The 16,408-nt window shown below is 43.1% G+C and overlaps 1 protein-coding gene across 2 annotated transcripts in view; it reads right to left on the bottom strand.

Annotated features, from left to right (window-relative positions):
* Window positions 1-326: 326 nt before the first annotated feature.
* Window positions 327-16,408, bottom strand: part of MAP3K3 (mitogen-activated protein kinase kinase kinase 3) — a 40,544-nt gene continuing 24,462 nt past the window's right edge. For both annotated transcript variants that reach the window (XM_054801249.1, XM_054801250.1), the window contains exons 10-17: window positions 15,049-15,116; window positions 14,716-14,808; window positions 13,745-13,936; window positions 11,948-12,096; window positions 9,999-10,130; window positions 9,181-9,310; window positions 7,380-7,557; window positions 327-4,957 (exon numbers count right to left, since the gene is read on the bottom strand). In XM_054801249.1, the coding sequence (XP_054657224.1) occupies window positions 4,729-4,957; window positions 7,380-7,557; window positions 9,181-9,310; window positions 9,999-10,130; window positions 11,948-12,096; window positions 13,745-13,936; window positions 14,716-14,808; window positions 15,049-15,116 (1,171 nt within the window). In that variant the 3' untranslated portion in view covers window positions 327-4,728. The remainder of the gene's footprint in view (window positions 4,958-7,379; window positions 7,558-9,180; window positions 9,311-9,998; window positions 10,131-11,947; window positions 12,097-13,744; window positions 13,937-14,715; window positions 14,809-15,048; window positions 15,117-16,408) is intronic.

Genomic DNA, 16,408 nt, shown 5'->3' with positions numbered 1-16,408 from the left:
TGAAGAAGCTGCTATTTTTACACACTAACAAGAGGGATGGAGCCATTCTACCTCGCTCTTTTGATGAGTGAGAATGGATGAATGACCTTCCTCAGAGGCAGCCTTGCAGAGGACACACACTTACCTGACCCAGGAAGCAATGCCTCACAAATAGGACGCTTCTCCATCTGTCCTCAAGAATAAATTCCTGAAAGGAAAAATTTCCTCCTTTGGTTAAGGCCCTTGGTTAGAAGGAAAACTAGTTAATTGTCTTCTTCCCTTATCTTGAGGTACCGTTTAACACAGGAAGTAAGAGACACTGCACTGCAAACCACCACCAAAAAGGCTTTCATATAAATGATAATTTTATTGTAAATAAAACGATACATTGGCCTGGCTTTGCACTGCAAGCCCCCAGTCGGTATATATAGACTACTGGTTCAAGGTCTTCTGCACAATCCAGGTTAAAGCAATTTCTCCCTGCGCTGCACACTTTACGTCAGACAAGTATTGACAGACAATAAAGTCCTTTCCTTCATTTCTGAACTGCACTTTAGGCACATCTGCCTTTTCCAACTGGGAAATTCAGAGCTGCTCAGTGAGATTTGCCCCTAAACAAGGCTGGAGTTTAAAGACCTAAAGCCCAAACTCCATTAAACCACAGAGGAGATGTAATTTTTTTCTGAAAATTAAAGACAGACTGAATACTCCCAGCTCCTAGGGCAGGTACCAAGGTGACAGCCACAGGACTGTACGTATTCAAATATGTAAAACCTTTCCGGCCAGCAGCTATTAACCTAAGCACCAAACACTGGGACCCCTGTACAGCTCGAAGTATCTGGCCTTTGCCTACCAGAGAAAGCTTGTACAGCAGGGATGTATATATTTACTGAGGTTTCACAAATTATCCTGGCTCTCTGGGCACTTGGAAATAACATGTGTCACCTGAGCAGGTACTAATTTCCCTCTCGGTCAATTTGTTTTGGTAATTAATGGCAATGGAAACTGTTTGGAGCATCTTCAAGTCCTTTGGAATATTACTCCAGAAACAGGAAGAAAGAAAATCCACATTGCTGCAACCTACTGCCACTAGAATAGGCAAAGATCAGTTTACTGGAGAACAAGCAAATAACCTGGAATGCACAGAATCGTCACACCGAGACCAAAATGCCAATAGTTTGTTTCCTAACAAGCTCAGGGACAGCCAAATCCCCCATTCCCCCAAGGTCCTCTCCTGTGGGGATGTCAGACATTTTGCTGCTCAGTTTCAACTGTTTTGGGATAATGGGACTCCTAGAAGGTATTTTTCTTCAAACAGAATATTCTCCATTTCTGCAGCGCCTTCCATCAAGGATCCCAATTCTCAATATTCACTATACATCCCTCCCTGGAAGGAACAGCAGAAAATGCAACATGACATCTGGAACGGACACAATAGCTTATTGTTAGCCTGGGACAACTCCTCCACTCTCCCCTAAATGAGTTTATTCCCAGTTTTTTCCAATTCTGCCAGGATAAAGAAGACAGCTGTAATTCAATTTAGAGGTATAATTACATTTATGTCCACTTGAAACTTTTTTGCTGCCAGGGCTGTGTTAAGAGACTGCAGTCTAAGTGTCGGCCCCAAGCTTATTCACCGTAGCGGTGGACTTAGGAATCCAGATCTTCCTTTTCCATAATCAAGAGGGCTGTGAGGAAACAAAGAACGCATTTTGGCTTGGCTCTACTTGTTATAAACCATCAGCAAATTCTCTGCAAAACCAGCTGCTTTTTTTCCTTTTTAAATTCATAAAGGCGTCAAATTTATTTCCCATCCTCCCCCCTACCCCGTAACAGTCGAGTCGATATATATAAAAATCACCAAATATGATCTTTTACGATATAAATAAAAAAAAAAAGTATGAGGCATCACCGTTTACATGATGTAAAAAGAGCTAAAAAAGAGCGATATAAACTACATTCATAAAAGTGCATCTCCAAACATACAAGTAATGCTTTGGCTTGTTCCTGTGCCGAACGGGTGGCATTGGGTCAGGTACTGGGATACAAGAAGTCCAAGCTGGCACCCCATGTTCTCTGTCACTGTACAATCGCTATTTACTTCCATTAATACAGACCGGAATACACGTGTATACACAGAGGAGGCACATTTCAGCATAGGTGGTGGGAAGGACCAGAAGCTCTGGCGGGGAGAGGACTGAGCCCATCAGTCCACGATGCTCTTTGCTCTGCTCTGGAACAGCCTTCCATGACGCAAATGAGGTAAAAGCCACAACAGATCCTGAGGATTTAGTTGCTTTGAGACATTAAAGTTACACCATTTCCTCACGCCCTATTCTCTCCCAAAACACGACGTGTGGGATAGCATGGAAAGACCACGGAAGAAGGTCTCAATTTGGTGAGGACAAGCCTAGGGTAGAGAGAAACCTACACAGACGGCACCACTGCACTCTTGATTGCTGCTCTACGTCTGCAGGCTAAGTGTGATGAACGAAAGATTCCAATCTTTGGTATATTTAGGTGCTAGTTACAAGGCTTGAAGAGTGCTACGGGCCCCACAGGAGTGCTGACCACCCTACTTCTGTCATCAAGACTCCAGGAATGATTTCACATTCCCCTGCAGCATACACAGCCGTTTACACCGCAGCAAAGTGGTGTAAAACGCTCCCTAAACCAGACTAGAAGTGTCATGCCCTCGCTTCCCTTGGGTGTGACAGTGAAGTGCAGGCCAAAAATCAGGCCACGTGTCTTGACAATTTGGAGTCAAGTTCCAGGTTTGGAAAAGATCAATAGAAGTGCTCTCACTAGAATTAAATAAATTATGGAACAAGGGCTTTCATAAAAGATATCCCCCTAAGTGCCTGCAACCTAAACAGTGCATCCTTGTAGTAGTGCAGGAGAGCCTGAAAGCAAAAGCAACACTAGCTTGCTTTCACTGATTACACACTGCTCTGAGTTTGGCACAGAAAAAACACTTCAGATCGTTAAACCCTTTCAGGGCTTTTGGTTGTTTGAGGTTTTTTAGGGTTCTTCTTTTCCTCTTTTAATTCGACACAGTATTTATCATGTATTCAAGGAGCTTAGTTTCATTAAAACTTGCCTTATCCTGCTATTAGCATTCACTTACAAACTGTTAATTTGACTGCATTATGAAAGCAATTTTCAAGTTTTTATGGGGGAGAAGAGTGGAGGTATGTGGACCCTTAATATGGTTTCCAATACAAGAGCAGAACACCTTTAGCGTTGCTCTATAAAGCAGTATTTTAGCTAATAATACATTTGCTTTTCTCAGTTTCATTTCACACAGATAACTTACAATTACTCCATGAATCCCCAGCATTTAAAAACTGCTGGTCTTTTATAAGTGAAATAAGGATTATTAGTGCCCAAACCAACATACAGTATTTGAGGCCAGGAAGCCATCAGGAACTCAGTTCTCAGAGATGTGGTACCTTTCAAATGCAAAATCACTGGGATACATTTTGTTGGTACCTGTATGGGGATCTCCAGTTAATTTTCATAAATATGCTAGCATTACAAATGTTCTCTCTGGTTCACTGTTTGACGTAACTCGTACAAAAGCTTATTTAAATAGGACCCTAATATTTTATGGAAACCTTAAATGAACACTTGCACACCTGTAAAACAAAACACACACACTGAAGGGTTGAGCTTGATTCTAACTCACTGTGCACAAGTAAAACTCATGTCCAGCAAACCCCCCCCGTGAAAAACTCAACTTTCCATTAGGCCAGATCCTCAAAGAAACACACAAGCTTTTACTGAAGTAAATTCCTGGGCACCAGATGAACTATCTTTGGTTTAAGGGATGGTAAGAAGTCACCAGCCAAAAAGGTGCAACAGAAAGCTGTTCCGCAGAACTCCCTTCCAGAAGGGTTTTGTTTAGACCCAGCATCCCAGGGAGATGAAGCAGGAGCACAGATTTGTTGGCTATGAGGACACAAACTAACTGACACTGTCTTAATGCTAGGACAGATCAAGCCTTGGAAATCAAGCTCTGGATTTTCTAATGTCAGTGGGAGAGCCCATATCTCAGGCCCTGGAGTGATTGCATTCTGCTGAAACTTTTCTGATTATCCTGACAGCTAGCTAGAAAGACCTCCCTCACCCCCACCCCAAAATCCATGGTTTCATTATAAAATAACACTATTCACATACTTTTGAATCAATATTTTCTGAACACCTTCAGATGCTGAATACTTAAGAAGAAAAATATATAATTATATAGCGAGCGCGTGCTCAATGACACATGGCTTTTTGCTGGATTGATGTACTATAGATGCCTCTAAAGCCCTAGCAGAGTCTGGAAAACAGTGACCCACACGTAGAGAGCTGGTCTGGATGGTTGTTGCACATTTCTGTTCTGAAGAGCGTAGCTCTTCCAGTTCCCACTTTGGTTCAGATTTCTTCTATGTTCAACCAGTGAGACACTCCTTAGATTCCCATTCTTGGACCTGCAGAAAACATGCAGCCAGCTGCGATTTCACATCAAGGTAACTAGGGCAAAAATGCAGCTCTGTTTGGACAGCTGTCGGTAGAATAAACATTAGTCCAGCAAACAAAGGTATCAGGCACAAGAGCAGACCCTAGGTTCCTTGGCATAATTTCCCCAAAGGACTAGGACAGCTGAGTTGGCATTTTGAAGATGCAGCACCACAACGGGCAGTTGCAACTAGACCAGACGGGGCACCGAAAGCCCAGCAGGAGCTGCTTAGCAAGGGAGGTAATTCAGTACTGGAGCTGTGCAAACTGATGTCTGAGCAGCTCTTCAGCAGAGGGCCTGTGCCTGGCTTCCACAAAGATCTGCTTTAGAAAGTCCCGGCAATGTTCTGATATGTGAGAGGGGAGCTGGGGGTTGGTTGGTTGGGTGGCGATTTTGAAAATGGCTGCCATGGCTTCGTACTCTGCCCAGGGTGGTTTCTCTGTCAGCATTTCCACAACAGTACAACCGAGGCTCCTGGAAAAGCAGACAGAAATTAAAAAAAAAAAAAAAAGTGAGAATTGACTCACACAATAATGCACAGTGTTCAGAGAGAACTTCCAAGCAGCCAACATCAAGGTACAGCTCTGAAAACAGCTATAAAATGGCTTTGTGCTCAGCAAACCCCATGTGTGCAGATTCTGAGCCAGACCTGCCAACGTCGCTGCTTTTACTACTGTCAGGCTAGCAGTAAAGTGCTGAGACAGGGAGGCTGCTTTCCACTGTGGTTCTCGCTGCACTGAGAGCTGTGAAGCACCATCTGTCCAGCTCTCCTTTGCTCAGATGCTGCTCTCAGGAAATATTTGCATTAACAACAGGGGAGAAGAGGTGCACACGGGATGTCCCTGAAGGCAACGTTTGACCTCAGTGGTATTTCGGGTGCTGCTGTTGATACGTGTCAAAGGCACTTGCTGAGTTGCAAGGCAGAAAACATACTTTTCAAACAAGGTCCAGTGAATCAGAGCTGGTTGACCCCACAGAGCCATTTCAGCAAAATCCCTTTTCAGTGCACAGCCTCAGAATGCCCATGTGGGACCCCCCCCCCCCCCCGATATCTCCATTTCACAAGAAACCAAGCATCGCAGACAGTCAAGAAATAATTAAAGTCTTACGAGCTCTAAACTGAGAAGGCAGTAAGTTAAAATGCCAGTAGGCAGATGCATCATTATGTTAAGGCAAAACTCCTAGTAAAGTTAACAGGGCACTGCAGGCTCATTCAAGGCAAGAACGTGATTACGGGGACAGACACAGCCGAGCCACCTTTCTGAAGCAAGCCTGACACCGATACTTTCACTACTTTCTGTAGTACTGTAGTGATTGGGTTTTGTTCAAAAAGGATTAATTGCTTCCTCCAGGCTACAGATTAAGCAAAAGCAGTTAGTGAACTTCTAATATCCAGTCCTGTGTTTTGATCACATCGTTCCATTAAAAAGGCAAAATTGCCTGTTCTGCCTTTAAACTAAACCTTCTTTTGAAGTGAAAAGCGAAGAAAAGACATTTTCAGAGGCAGACTTGCATCAATTGCCAAGACAAGGAAGGAAAGGAATTAAATCCAGTGAATATGCAAGAAATGACTTCTTGACAAGGTTTAAAATCCAACGTGAAAATTTTACACTGGTTTCCAGCCATTTAAGACTTACTAGAAGAGAGTACAGAAAATGCAAACCATGTGTGCTGAAGTGCTGGGGGTTTACTCAAGAGCAAGCAGGGATATATTATTGTTTAGACTGATTTATACCGTTTAAGCAGATCCGGTTTCTTTAAGATATTCAGCAAACAGCAGGAATGTTTTTCATGTCAAGTCACTCCAGCAATAACAAATAGCTCACATATTCTGCTATTTAGGAAAAAGAAAATTGGAGAGGGGCCTGCAGCAGTGGCGGAAAGCCAGGTGGCTAGATTTGTTACGTCTTTGAGCCTCTCGGCCATACGCATCCACCCTGGGACTAACGCTGCACTGGAAAATTCTGACCCCCCTAAATAACGATTGGGATTGTAGGAACTGGAGCGCAGCCAACGGCAGCGTCTCTTTGATGGGAATGGACCGATGTCAGCACCAAGAGGAAATCCACAACTGCATCAACCCAGGGGGAAGGGCACGTGCTCCATTCTCTCCCCAAGCATCCCAACTGGGAGACTCTGCAGAACTTAACTCTTTGTGTACAAGAAACATTTCGGCTGTGTTTCCACTCACTGCTTGTACAGGAAACTGCACAGGCTTTGCGTTACTGTGGAGACACAAACACACCTTTTGTTGCCGTCGTTTAATTTAGTTTATCATCCCACCTTTTCAGGCCTCCAAAACTAACATTTTGACACAGGACTCTGTTCTTTTTCTTCCCCCCCCCCCGATAGAGACTGTTTCTTGGCTATGCCAATAATAGCATGGCTACAGTTTCCAGTCATGCATACTTCAGATCACCTCTGATCTGACCTGCATCTTTTATGTTATTCCAGGTTTGGGCATCTTTCCTTTAAAGCTTTGTCAACATACTCCAATTCTATTCTTTTCATTTCCACAGTGTTATAAGCATATCTCTCATTTTATAACAAAATGAATGGACGCTCCCTAAACAACCTTCATTCTCTCTTATAAGGGATATAAGAAGGATGGAAACCTCACACGAAAAAGTCAGAAAACAGAAAATCAGCTATGAGGTCGAGGGAGGAACAACTAGAAATTGTTCCTGAAAAACTAAAGGAGCAGCTGTGTGTTGACGTTGCAAAGCACAGCCTGCAGCAGGTCATGTCTTGAGTTCAAATCAACTACTTCGTTTCGCCTTAAACTTTTGATCCAGACAAAATCTGATTTTGGATATATGGCTGAGAGAAGGTATATGTCTTATCTTGCTCCAGAAAAGCTGTAAATTGATCTATGGACAGAAAGTTAAAGCCTCACCACACGTCGGCTTTTCTTCCATAGCCTTCTCCGCTGATCACCTCCGGGCTCATCCAATATGGCGTGCCAGTGACAGAGCAGATGCCTGTTCCAGACATACAGATTGTCTGCAGCCGTTTGCTGGCCCCAAAGTCCCCAAGCTTCACATTCCCAGCAGAGTCACGGAGAATATTGGCTCCTGGACAAAACCCAAAGATTTGAGACAGCTTTTTTCATGCAATCCAGCTGTTGGATCCGCAGCCTACAGAGCTGATATCCAACCCAGAAATACCCATGCTCATGGCATGGCTTTTTCCCCATTAAGCCTCAGGTGCTGCTAAACATCATTTCTTTATTTCAGGCTGTAGACAAGCCAATTGCTAATGGCTGCAAATGGGAAAAACTTCAGGGGAAAAACACAAGGAAGTGAAGGGGGAAGGGAAACAAGAGCTGAGTCAGCACTGTCATTGTTACACTGCCCGTAAACAGCCTATGCAGGGCCCCCAGGCCAATGGCTTAGACAGTACATAGCTGTGTAGAAAAGGATTTTATTGGGATACTGCTTTGGTGAGTATAATCATTGCTTTCTGGTCAGCTGGGTAACAGATGTAGCTAATTAAACCACTTCGAACTCCTACAATAAACAAGTCAATCTCCACTTCACTTGGTCAGAGGTCCTGAACATGAAGCACCAGGGAAAAAAGCAAACTTAAGAGCTTAGCTTCTATGTGGACACAAACTAAGGCTTAGACACCAAAAACAATTCTTCCTCCAAAGCCGCAACAAGATCAAGAACCCCGTGTTGCCATTATCTGGTATGTGCCTATGTGAACTCCTTTGGTCCTCAGATAAAATGCACTTGTGCTGGGACATGCTTTATCATTTCACTTCCCCACTGGAAGAGCTCAATTCAGGATAACAAGTCTGTCCACCCAGCACCTTGCAGACAAGTTAACAGTTTGGCTTAGAAGATGGGTGCAAACTAGTGACTAACCCACCAGGTAGGAAATCATTTGGTAAAGAGCACTGCATGAGCAGCATACAAGGTGTTATTCAGGAATCAGCAGCTCATTTCCCTTTGCCAGCCTAGAGGGGATGCAATGAAGATTTATAGGCAGGAACAAGAGGATATTTTTCCTGCAGCAAGCAATCATCCTGGTCCCTCTAGAGCGCAGAAAAATTTGTGTGGTGTCTGCCGCATATGTTGACATTAACTCTTAAGGAGACTGGCTGGCTCCATGGGGTTATATTGGGAAGAGGAAGATTAAGGACTAATCCCAGAGGCTCTACATGGAAGATTAGCGGTTTCTTACAGAGAGGAGAGGCAGGACAGTCACAAGAGCCTGAGGTAAGCAGGACTGTGGAGAGCAGGCATGGAGCTCTTATGGCAATAAATTATGGCACCTGAAAAACAGTACTTTGGCCAAGCAGAGATGAAATCAGATGGGAATCCATAGGGAAATGAGTGTGTCTTGGGTGGCAGTAAAAGGCAGGTGGCAACTCAGCCTCATTTTGCTGGGGTATGACAGAAAGATGAGGAGTTACAGAGGAGTGTTCCTAAGAATTAGAGGCTTCCACTCTTCCTTGCTATAACCAACTGCCATGCTGTCAGGTCCTGTAGAGAGAAGAGCCCACCTTCCCTTACCCAGCCCACAACACAACCTTCCCTAAGGCCTACACAGGGATATAAGACCAAAAAGGGATAACTGAGCAAAGCAATGTTCAGAAGCCCCAGCCATGATACTGAATTCTTAACGCTTGGTTTCTTTTTTCAGAGTTCCTTTAGCATGTGGTCTATACATAAATCACCAACTGATCTTACCTTTAATGTCCCTGTGCACAATCATGTTGCTGTGAAGGTACGAGACTCCCTCGAGAATCTGGCGAGTGTATTTCCGGGTTACATTTTCCGTGAGAGCACCATACGCCTTCAGCTGGTCTTTCACTGACCCCTGCACCAAAAGCAAACAGAAGGGATTGGCAAAGAAATGACAAACCACAAATCTTGAGGTCTCCATTCAATTCCCATGAGCTGTGACTGTGTTATACACCCAACAGCACAGTAATGAATTCTGGCCTCTTCTAAAGCCTTTTTGTGAGGCGCTCAGAGCATCTTGCCCTGTGAAACCCCTTTTAAGAAAAGCAAGGACATGCTTTACTGCAAAAATAGCTTAAGGAGGTTCTGTCTGCTTCCTCCATCCTTGAGCTGCGCTGGTACAACTGCTTGTGAAGACAAGCAATAAAACAGTTCAGCAGAGTGATCTGGGTCAAAAGTCTTGCAGGGTCAGTTTTAGCCTAATTTGCTGTATGATACGACTCTGCTAATTCAGTTAGCCTGATTTACAAGTTGGCCCAAGTGCTCTGAAGTACTTTCTTAGAACAAATTTAGACTGAAGAACTGGTGTTAGTGACTAAGGAAGAGAATGTATTTCAAGTACAAGATACTACAAAAAACCCCAAAGATGTGGTTTGGGCATAAATAAAAAGAAAGTGGTGGCATTATAAAGCCAGAATGAGAAAGAGGCATACTTAAGAGGCGGATTACATAGTTAGGGTAATCACAGCAACTACTAAACCAACTAACAAAACCAGCCTTCTCACTTTATGATCTGCAACTGTGCTGCTGGTGTCAGCTCTTACCCCTGGCATGTACTCCATGAAGATGGTCAAGGTCTTCTCTGCTCGATCCCGTAAGCAGCCGTAATACTGAACAATACGTTCATGCTGGAGATTCTTCAGCAGCTGAATTTCACACTCCAGGGCACTCACTTCCTATGGATGTTGAAGGAGAAAATAAGGTTCCGGCCCCAGGAAATATTCCATCCTAATAAATCTGTCTATGTCACTGTAAGGGTGAGGCCACTACTGCACTGAAGAAGTCCAGTCCATGGCATTGGCTCACCTACCTCTTGGGAAAGGCAAACATTACCAATACTTCACATTAATACTTATAATAAGCAGGTAAGTATTGGTGCAGAAGCTTTGATAGTTAGAACACAGGAAGTATCATGGATTATATATGGATTTAGTACCAGAAAAACTTTGTTTCTTGTCTTGATTCTGTCAGCTGAATGGCTTTAGCCAAGTTGGTTGAAAGCATTCTTCACGCACAACACAGATATAACCTCACTTCTCACCACTAAACTAAGGGCAGGCAGCATTCATTTCAATTAAGAAAAAGCTCTGAATACACAGTTACAGAATTACTATGAATCTTTCTGTAGGAACCTCAACCCATTAGAGAGCAAGACTACAGGAGCTAAGAGTTCCTAAACTTCTTTTTTCACCCAGTCCTGTTCTGATTCACACTGATGATTTTACTTGAATCAACCTTAGAAACAGCTTCCTCTCTTAATTACTTCAAAGAATCTGCAGCTATGCACATGAAACTGATTCTCTGCTTTATTCCTGCCACAGACAACAGGGTATCATAGCGCAAAGACAAAAAGGCTATCCAACAATTTCAGACTGAATAAGAGATGTTTGTTGCCCAGGAAAAGTATCAGGTTCTTGCTGAATCCAGGGATTGAACAGGCTGAACATCAAAGGTACCGGAGCATGAGAATTTATGGAAAAAGGAATGATGGTTTCCCCAAAATCAGTCCCACTTAACTCTCTCCACTCCTGCCACTGCAAGATGCCAGTTCTCTCGCTTTGGGAGAGGGTGCAGTTCTTCAAGAGCAAGGACTTGGGTGCTGCAGAGGTGCATGGAACCAGAGGAAGTTGTTTAATCGGGCCAACTGATAGTTTTAAGGTTTGGAGTTTCAGTGCCTTCAAAATACATTCCAGCCTCTTCTTCCTTGGCTCAGAGTTACTGTCTGATTTACAACAGAGACATGGTAGAACTTAGAACTTACCAAGTTAGGACTTATCTTGGCACCGATATCCCATATAAAATCAGAATAATTAAATCTTCACGGATCAGTTATTCCAGCTCAAAGTGAATTTCTTCAATATTGGGAAACTGGGACGTTGTTAAAACACTAGCAAAGAACCTAACAGCCATTCCAGCTGCATCCACTGTGCAGGCAGTCGTGTGCTAACCTGTAATTTCAAGGTGCCCCTTTCCATCTCCACTATTTCCAATGTGTTGTCACATCACTGTTCTTGATTAATTTACACACCACAGTTCAGTTTGTTTTGAGGACAGGGAGAATTCAGAAGTAGAAACCGATAATACACTTGATACAGGGCCTACCCCATAAGCCCAGAGAGTGGGTTTTGCAAGTGCATGCAGCTTTTTTTGTTTAAAAAAAGAAAAAAGTCAGTCTCTTTCTGGGTTTAGTTTCATTCACATCCATGCCTAACCAGGAACACAGGGCAGTCTAGTATTCCTCAAGTAACCTGGCAACAAACCAAAAAGCTGAGAAGGGAGAGCCAAAAATGAAGCCAGAAAATGGATTTCAGTTTCAGGCTGAAGTTAATAATACGGAAAAGTAATTTTTAAATGACTCCTATTCCTCTCCGCATGACTTGAAACCCTAGTACAAACTAAATAAGATGCCAGCTTTCGAGGACAGACAGATACAAGCACTTTACAAGATCTCAAGGTCTGCATAATGAATTTTAGAAGCTGCGATGAGAATTACCTTGCTTGTTTCAGGACTCTCTGGGTCAAACTGGACCTGCTTAGCTGCAAGCTCTCTGCCTGTGTCCACATCATAGCACAAATACACACGACCAAAGGCACCCTGGCCCAGCAGTTTTCCTCGCCGCCAGTTTATTGGAGCACTCGGAGCTAAAAAAGAACATTAATAATTTCTCTTTTCATTATAATATTTAAAGATAACGGTGATCTTTTCAAAGATCAATCCCCATCATACTGGGATTGAAACAGGTATTTTGCAGTTGAAGAAACAGACATGAGGCACTCTCCCAGTCTAAGGGAGTTAGTGGCAGAACTCTGAACAGAATCCAACCATTCACACTCTCAGGACCTGCTGACCGGTGTCCCATTAAAATGAAACTGCAAAACATTTTGGAAAGATATACTATAGACAAGTTATTCTATGAGGCTGACGAAATTTCATTCCACCAGCAGGGTGGATTCTACAACATCGCTATCTTTAGAGATGGCACAGCAATTAATCGGCATCTTCCAACCTTGATGTGTAGTTACTACATGCATCAGATGAAGAAGAGCTGATCAGCCTTGCTAAATCAATCCCACCCAGCTGGGAATGACTTCTGGAACAATCTGAAGGACATAAATTCTGAGTTCTTTGCCAACCATTGGTTAGTTTGGGGTTCTTTCTCCTGTGGGAAGGATTTCACTGCAAGGCTATTAGAAGCAGAAAAAATTAGAAGTCATAATTCCCTACTAGAAACTGATAAGGTAGGGGCCATCACATAAGCACAGTGCAGGTATCTTCCTGTATCTACCTGCTGAACAATTAGATTCTAACAAAAATATGCATGAGAACCAGCTAAAGCAGCCACCTCCAATACCCCAGCAGGTTACATCAGCAGGGAATTATGAGTTCTCATTGTTCTACTGCACTGGCAAGCGTGTTGCACAAGCAGCAGTCTCCTGACCCAGAGATTAACACCTGAGCCCAGTTTTCCAGACTGCACTTAAAAGCAAAGCATATTACTCAAAGACCAGTGCTTCAGCTCTAACTTTGAAAACAACACTACCAGACTCACACAGTGCAATGCATCCAATTATGTTGTATCTAACAAGAAACTCTAAAAACAAAGACAGGAACCAGCCATCTGGACAGTATGAAAATACAGAAGAGTTGAGAGATTAGCTTTGCCGTGTCTAATTTAATCAGATTTACTGCCAGTCAGTGTTTTAGTGCGTTGCTTACTTTGCTGCATTAATGTCTTCACTTTGATCCTTAAATTACTGTGTGGGATATCTGAAGCTCATCAGTAATGATTTATGCTCCATTTCTTTTTTTTTATAATATAAAGTTCCCCCCCAAAACCAACTCAGGAATGCTATTAATACAGAAGTAAATCTTTCTACTAAGGAGCAAGTGAAATAAATACAGCCCTTAACTAATAAAATAACTGTCATCTACAAGCCTGACTACAAACGTTAATGTATCAAAAAAATAAACCAGGTTGTCTGACTCTTAAGAACCCTGTAGATCATCTAGATCCAATCAACTTACAGGTTTTTTTACTTTGCTGCATTCCCAATGCTTTCTAAAGGAAAGGCCAGCTCCCAGTGCAAGACTAGATATTCTTAGAAGAAAAAGAGGACTTACAGGTAAGACAGACCAGTCTCAAAACACAGCCATGTAATTACACGGTTTTGAAGGCTTGTTAAAATTAAGCTATGGTAATATATTGGACCTGGAGTTCGTCTCTCAAAGCCTTTCTTGCCTGCAACCCCAGCAGGCTTTTCCCCAGTTATCATCAGGGTGACTGCTTACATTTGGTGGGAATGTTCCTCTCCTGCACACCAAGGGCATTTTCACTGTCGGCACTCCGCAGGCGTCCCCGGGGGTCCAGGTACTGCAACGCCAGGCCCAGGTTTTCTCCGTTAGTGCTTAAGGAACGACTTGAAGGGACCAAGGTGAAAAGATTCCCTTGGTGACGCCGTATCCGGGGAAACGTCCTCCGGCCTGGAGAAAAAAAGTAAGATTTCTAAATAGCATGCTTACAACTGGAAGGTAATTGCTGGAGGTTGAGCAATGAAGAGAAGGGAGAGAAAAACCATGTTCTGGTCTGTTCCCATGGAGTAGAATCTACTGCCAAACAGACAAGATGCAAAAATGAGAGAATACTTTGTGATGCCCTCAGTGCAGTAGTGCAAGACCTGAACTTGCCTTCCAAAGCAAGTGCCTGGTTTACAGGCTACCACACAAGCTCCAAGGCTTGTTAACAACCACACAGGCAGAATGATTTTCTAGATAACACGCCTGGACTTGCAAATAAAAGCCACAAACAAAGATTATGACAACGTGCGCCTCTGATGGAATTTGGAGAAACTCATTTCCACAAAGCCATCTGACTAGCAGAGATGTGATTCTTGAAGTCATTGGTATCTTTAGAAGACCCAGAAGTAAGCCTGCATTGTGAATTAGCAAAGCATAATGAATCCCTGAGGTAGGAACCCACTATATATCACCAAGGGTAATAACTGTGTCCACTGCTCAACCCCAACAGTCACTGATCAGCCTGGATATCCCCAGAAAGGGCAAAGTAAACAAGGAATTACAAACAGCCATCTTGAGTTGCAATGAAAATGTGGCATCATGCATAGCAGCATTAACTCCAACACTAACTGCAAGGAGCAGGGCACTTCCAGACTCTTCAACTAGGAGTTACGCTTGTCCCTGGAGGTTGCCATTGTCTCACCTTCTTTTTCAAGCCCGGAATACAAGGTCTGAAAACAACTCACCATCGTTGTAGTCTTTGTGCTGTATGGAGACATTGTAGCGCCGAGGGTAGGTCCCACCTTTCCCCGCTTTGTCATATATCTGATTCTCGCGGTCTGGAAGGAGATGCAAAGACAGAAGTGAGGCTCCTTCAAAAGGTACACGTTCTAATGACAGAATTTTCCTGTAACAGCAGGTAGTTTTTAGGAATAGGTGAGTAATAAATGACTTCATTGCTTTTCAATCAACATATCCCCAGTTCTTCTATTTATATAATCCCAGAAAACATATAGGGTAGCCAGCAAACAGCAGAAAATGTCTAGATCAAATAATCTCTATACTAGACACTGACATACCTGAGAACTCCTGTCTATTATCAGGAAAGCTTTGTGCCCTTGACATCCGTGACTTCCGAAAAGAAGGACTATTAAAGAAAGAAGGCAAGAATAAGTTTTGCTATCTACTGGAAAAAACCCTACAAGGACTTTAAACACAAGCTAATACATTTGCACACTGGTAACAGTGATTCTTACATCTGTGTCCCTGCACTGATTTCACTCTACGTCTGCAAAGCTGGAGTCAGGCTAAGCCCCAGCTAACCAGACTATTTCCCAATGTGGGCAGTCACCCCTTCTGTTCGGTTTCCACCATTTATTCAGCAGTTCCTCAGGCTGTGTTTTGGGACCCCCTTTCTTCAGCCATGTGAAATAGAAGGTTAAAACCAAGGCTAAGAGGAAGAGCAGAAGAGGGTGCTGCTTGCAGCACGTTGCTCACAGGGCAGTGGAAAATGGGGACCACTGTCCCAATCGGTTTACCATGAGGGGTAAGAGCTCCTCTCATGAAAACTGTGCACTTTCCTCTCTATCAGCAGCAGATGAGCATAAACACAAACATTGCTTACAACACTGACCCCTTGCATTTCTTCCCAGTAAGCAGGGCTCTTCAGGCAAGCCTAAGTATGGTCCCTTGTTTGGCAGAAAGCCTTTAACATCTCTTAAAAGATTACACAAACTCAACCTGTGCCAAAGCCACGTTATTTGCACCTTTTTTTGTTAACCATTGTAAATGGAGTAAGCCTGATAACAGCTTTCAGACTCCCAAATGAGATTACTTTCCTACTACACAAAGAACAACAGCTTCCTCAGACGATGCTCACTTCTACAAGGAATAACCAGGAAGGCTTCCCCCCTCAATATTCCACTTAGGGCAGGGAAAGGGGAGGACAGGTAACAAATTAGCAACATCTCCAGCCCCAAATAAATGAAAGCATGCATATACACAGGTTAACTGTGCTTCCTTCTAACTCCATAAACTGGAGGAAGTGAATGGCTACAAAGCCAAACCTCAGGTGCCTGACATAAAAGCATACGCTACTACCTACAGGAATCAGCTTAGAGGAATCTTAAAAACGTGCTGAAGCCCAATATGACAGGTGCTGGGAAGCCAGAGTCGCTATTCAAGTTACTAGGACCTATGGCTGCCCACCAACACCCTCAAGCAAAATCAACAGCAAAGAAAGGGAAGAAAAAGATCTTGACATCAGACTATGACAAACTCTTCATCAAAAGAAGAGCTCCCCTATTTACCTTTGGAATTAATATTATATCTTGTAGGACACAGAAATCTAGTGTAATGATCTATTTCTGTAACCTTAGAATAGTTTGTTGTTTCATTTTTTTTTTTTTTAAATGAACAAGTAGAGCCTTGTCTAAAAGA

The sequence above is a fragment of the Grus americana genome, chromosome 22 (genome assembly GCF_028858705.1).
Source record: "Grus americana isolate bGruAme1 chromosome 22, bGruAme1.mat, whole genome shotgun sequence".
Taxonomy (NCBI): domain Eukaryota; kingdom Metazoa; phylum Chordata; class Aves; order Gruiformes; family Gruidae; genus Grus; species Grus americana.
This window is presented reverse-complemented; position numbering and strand designations above follow the sequence as displayed.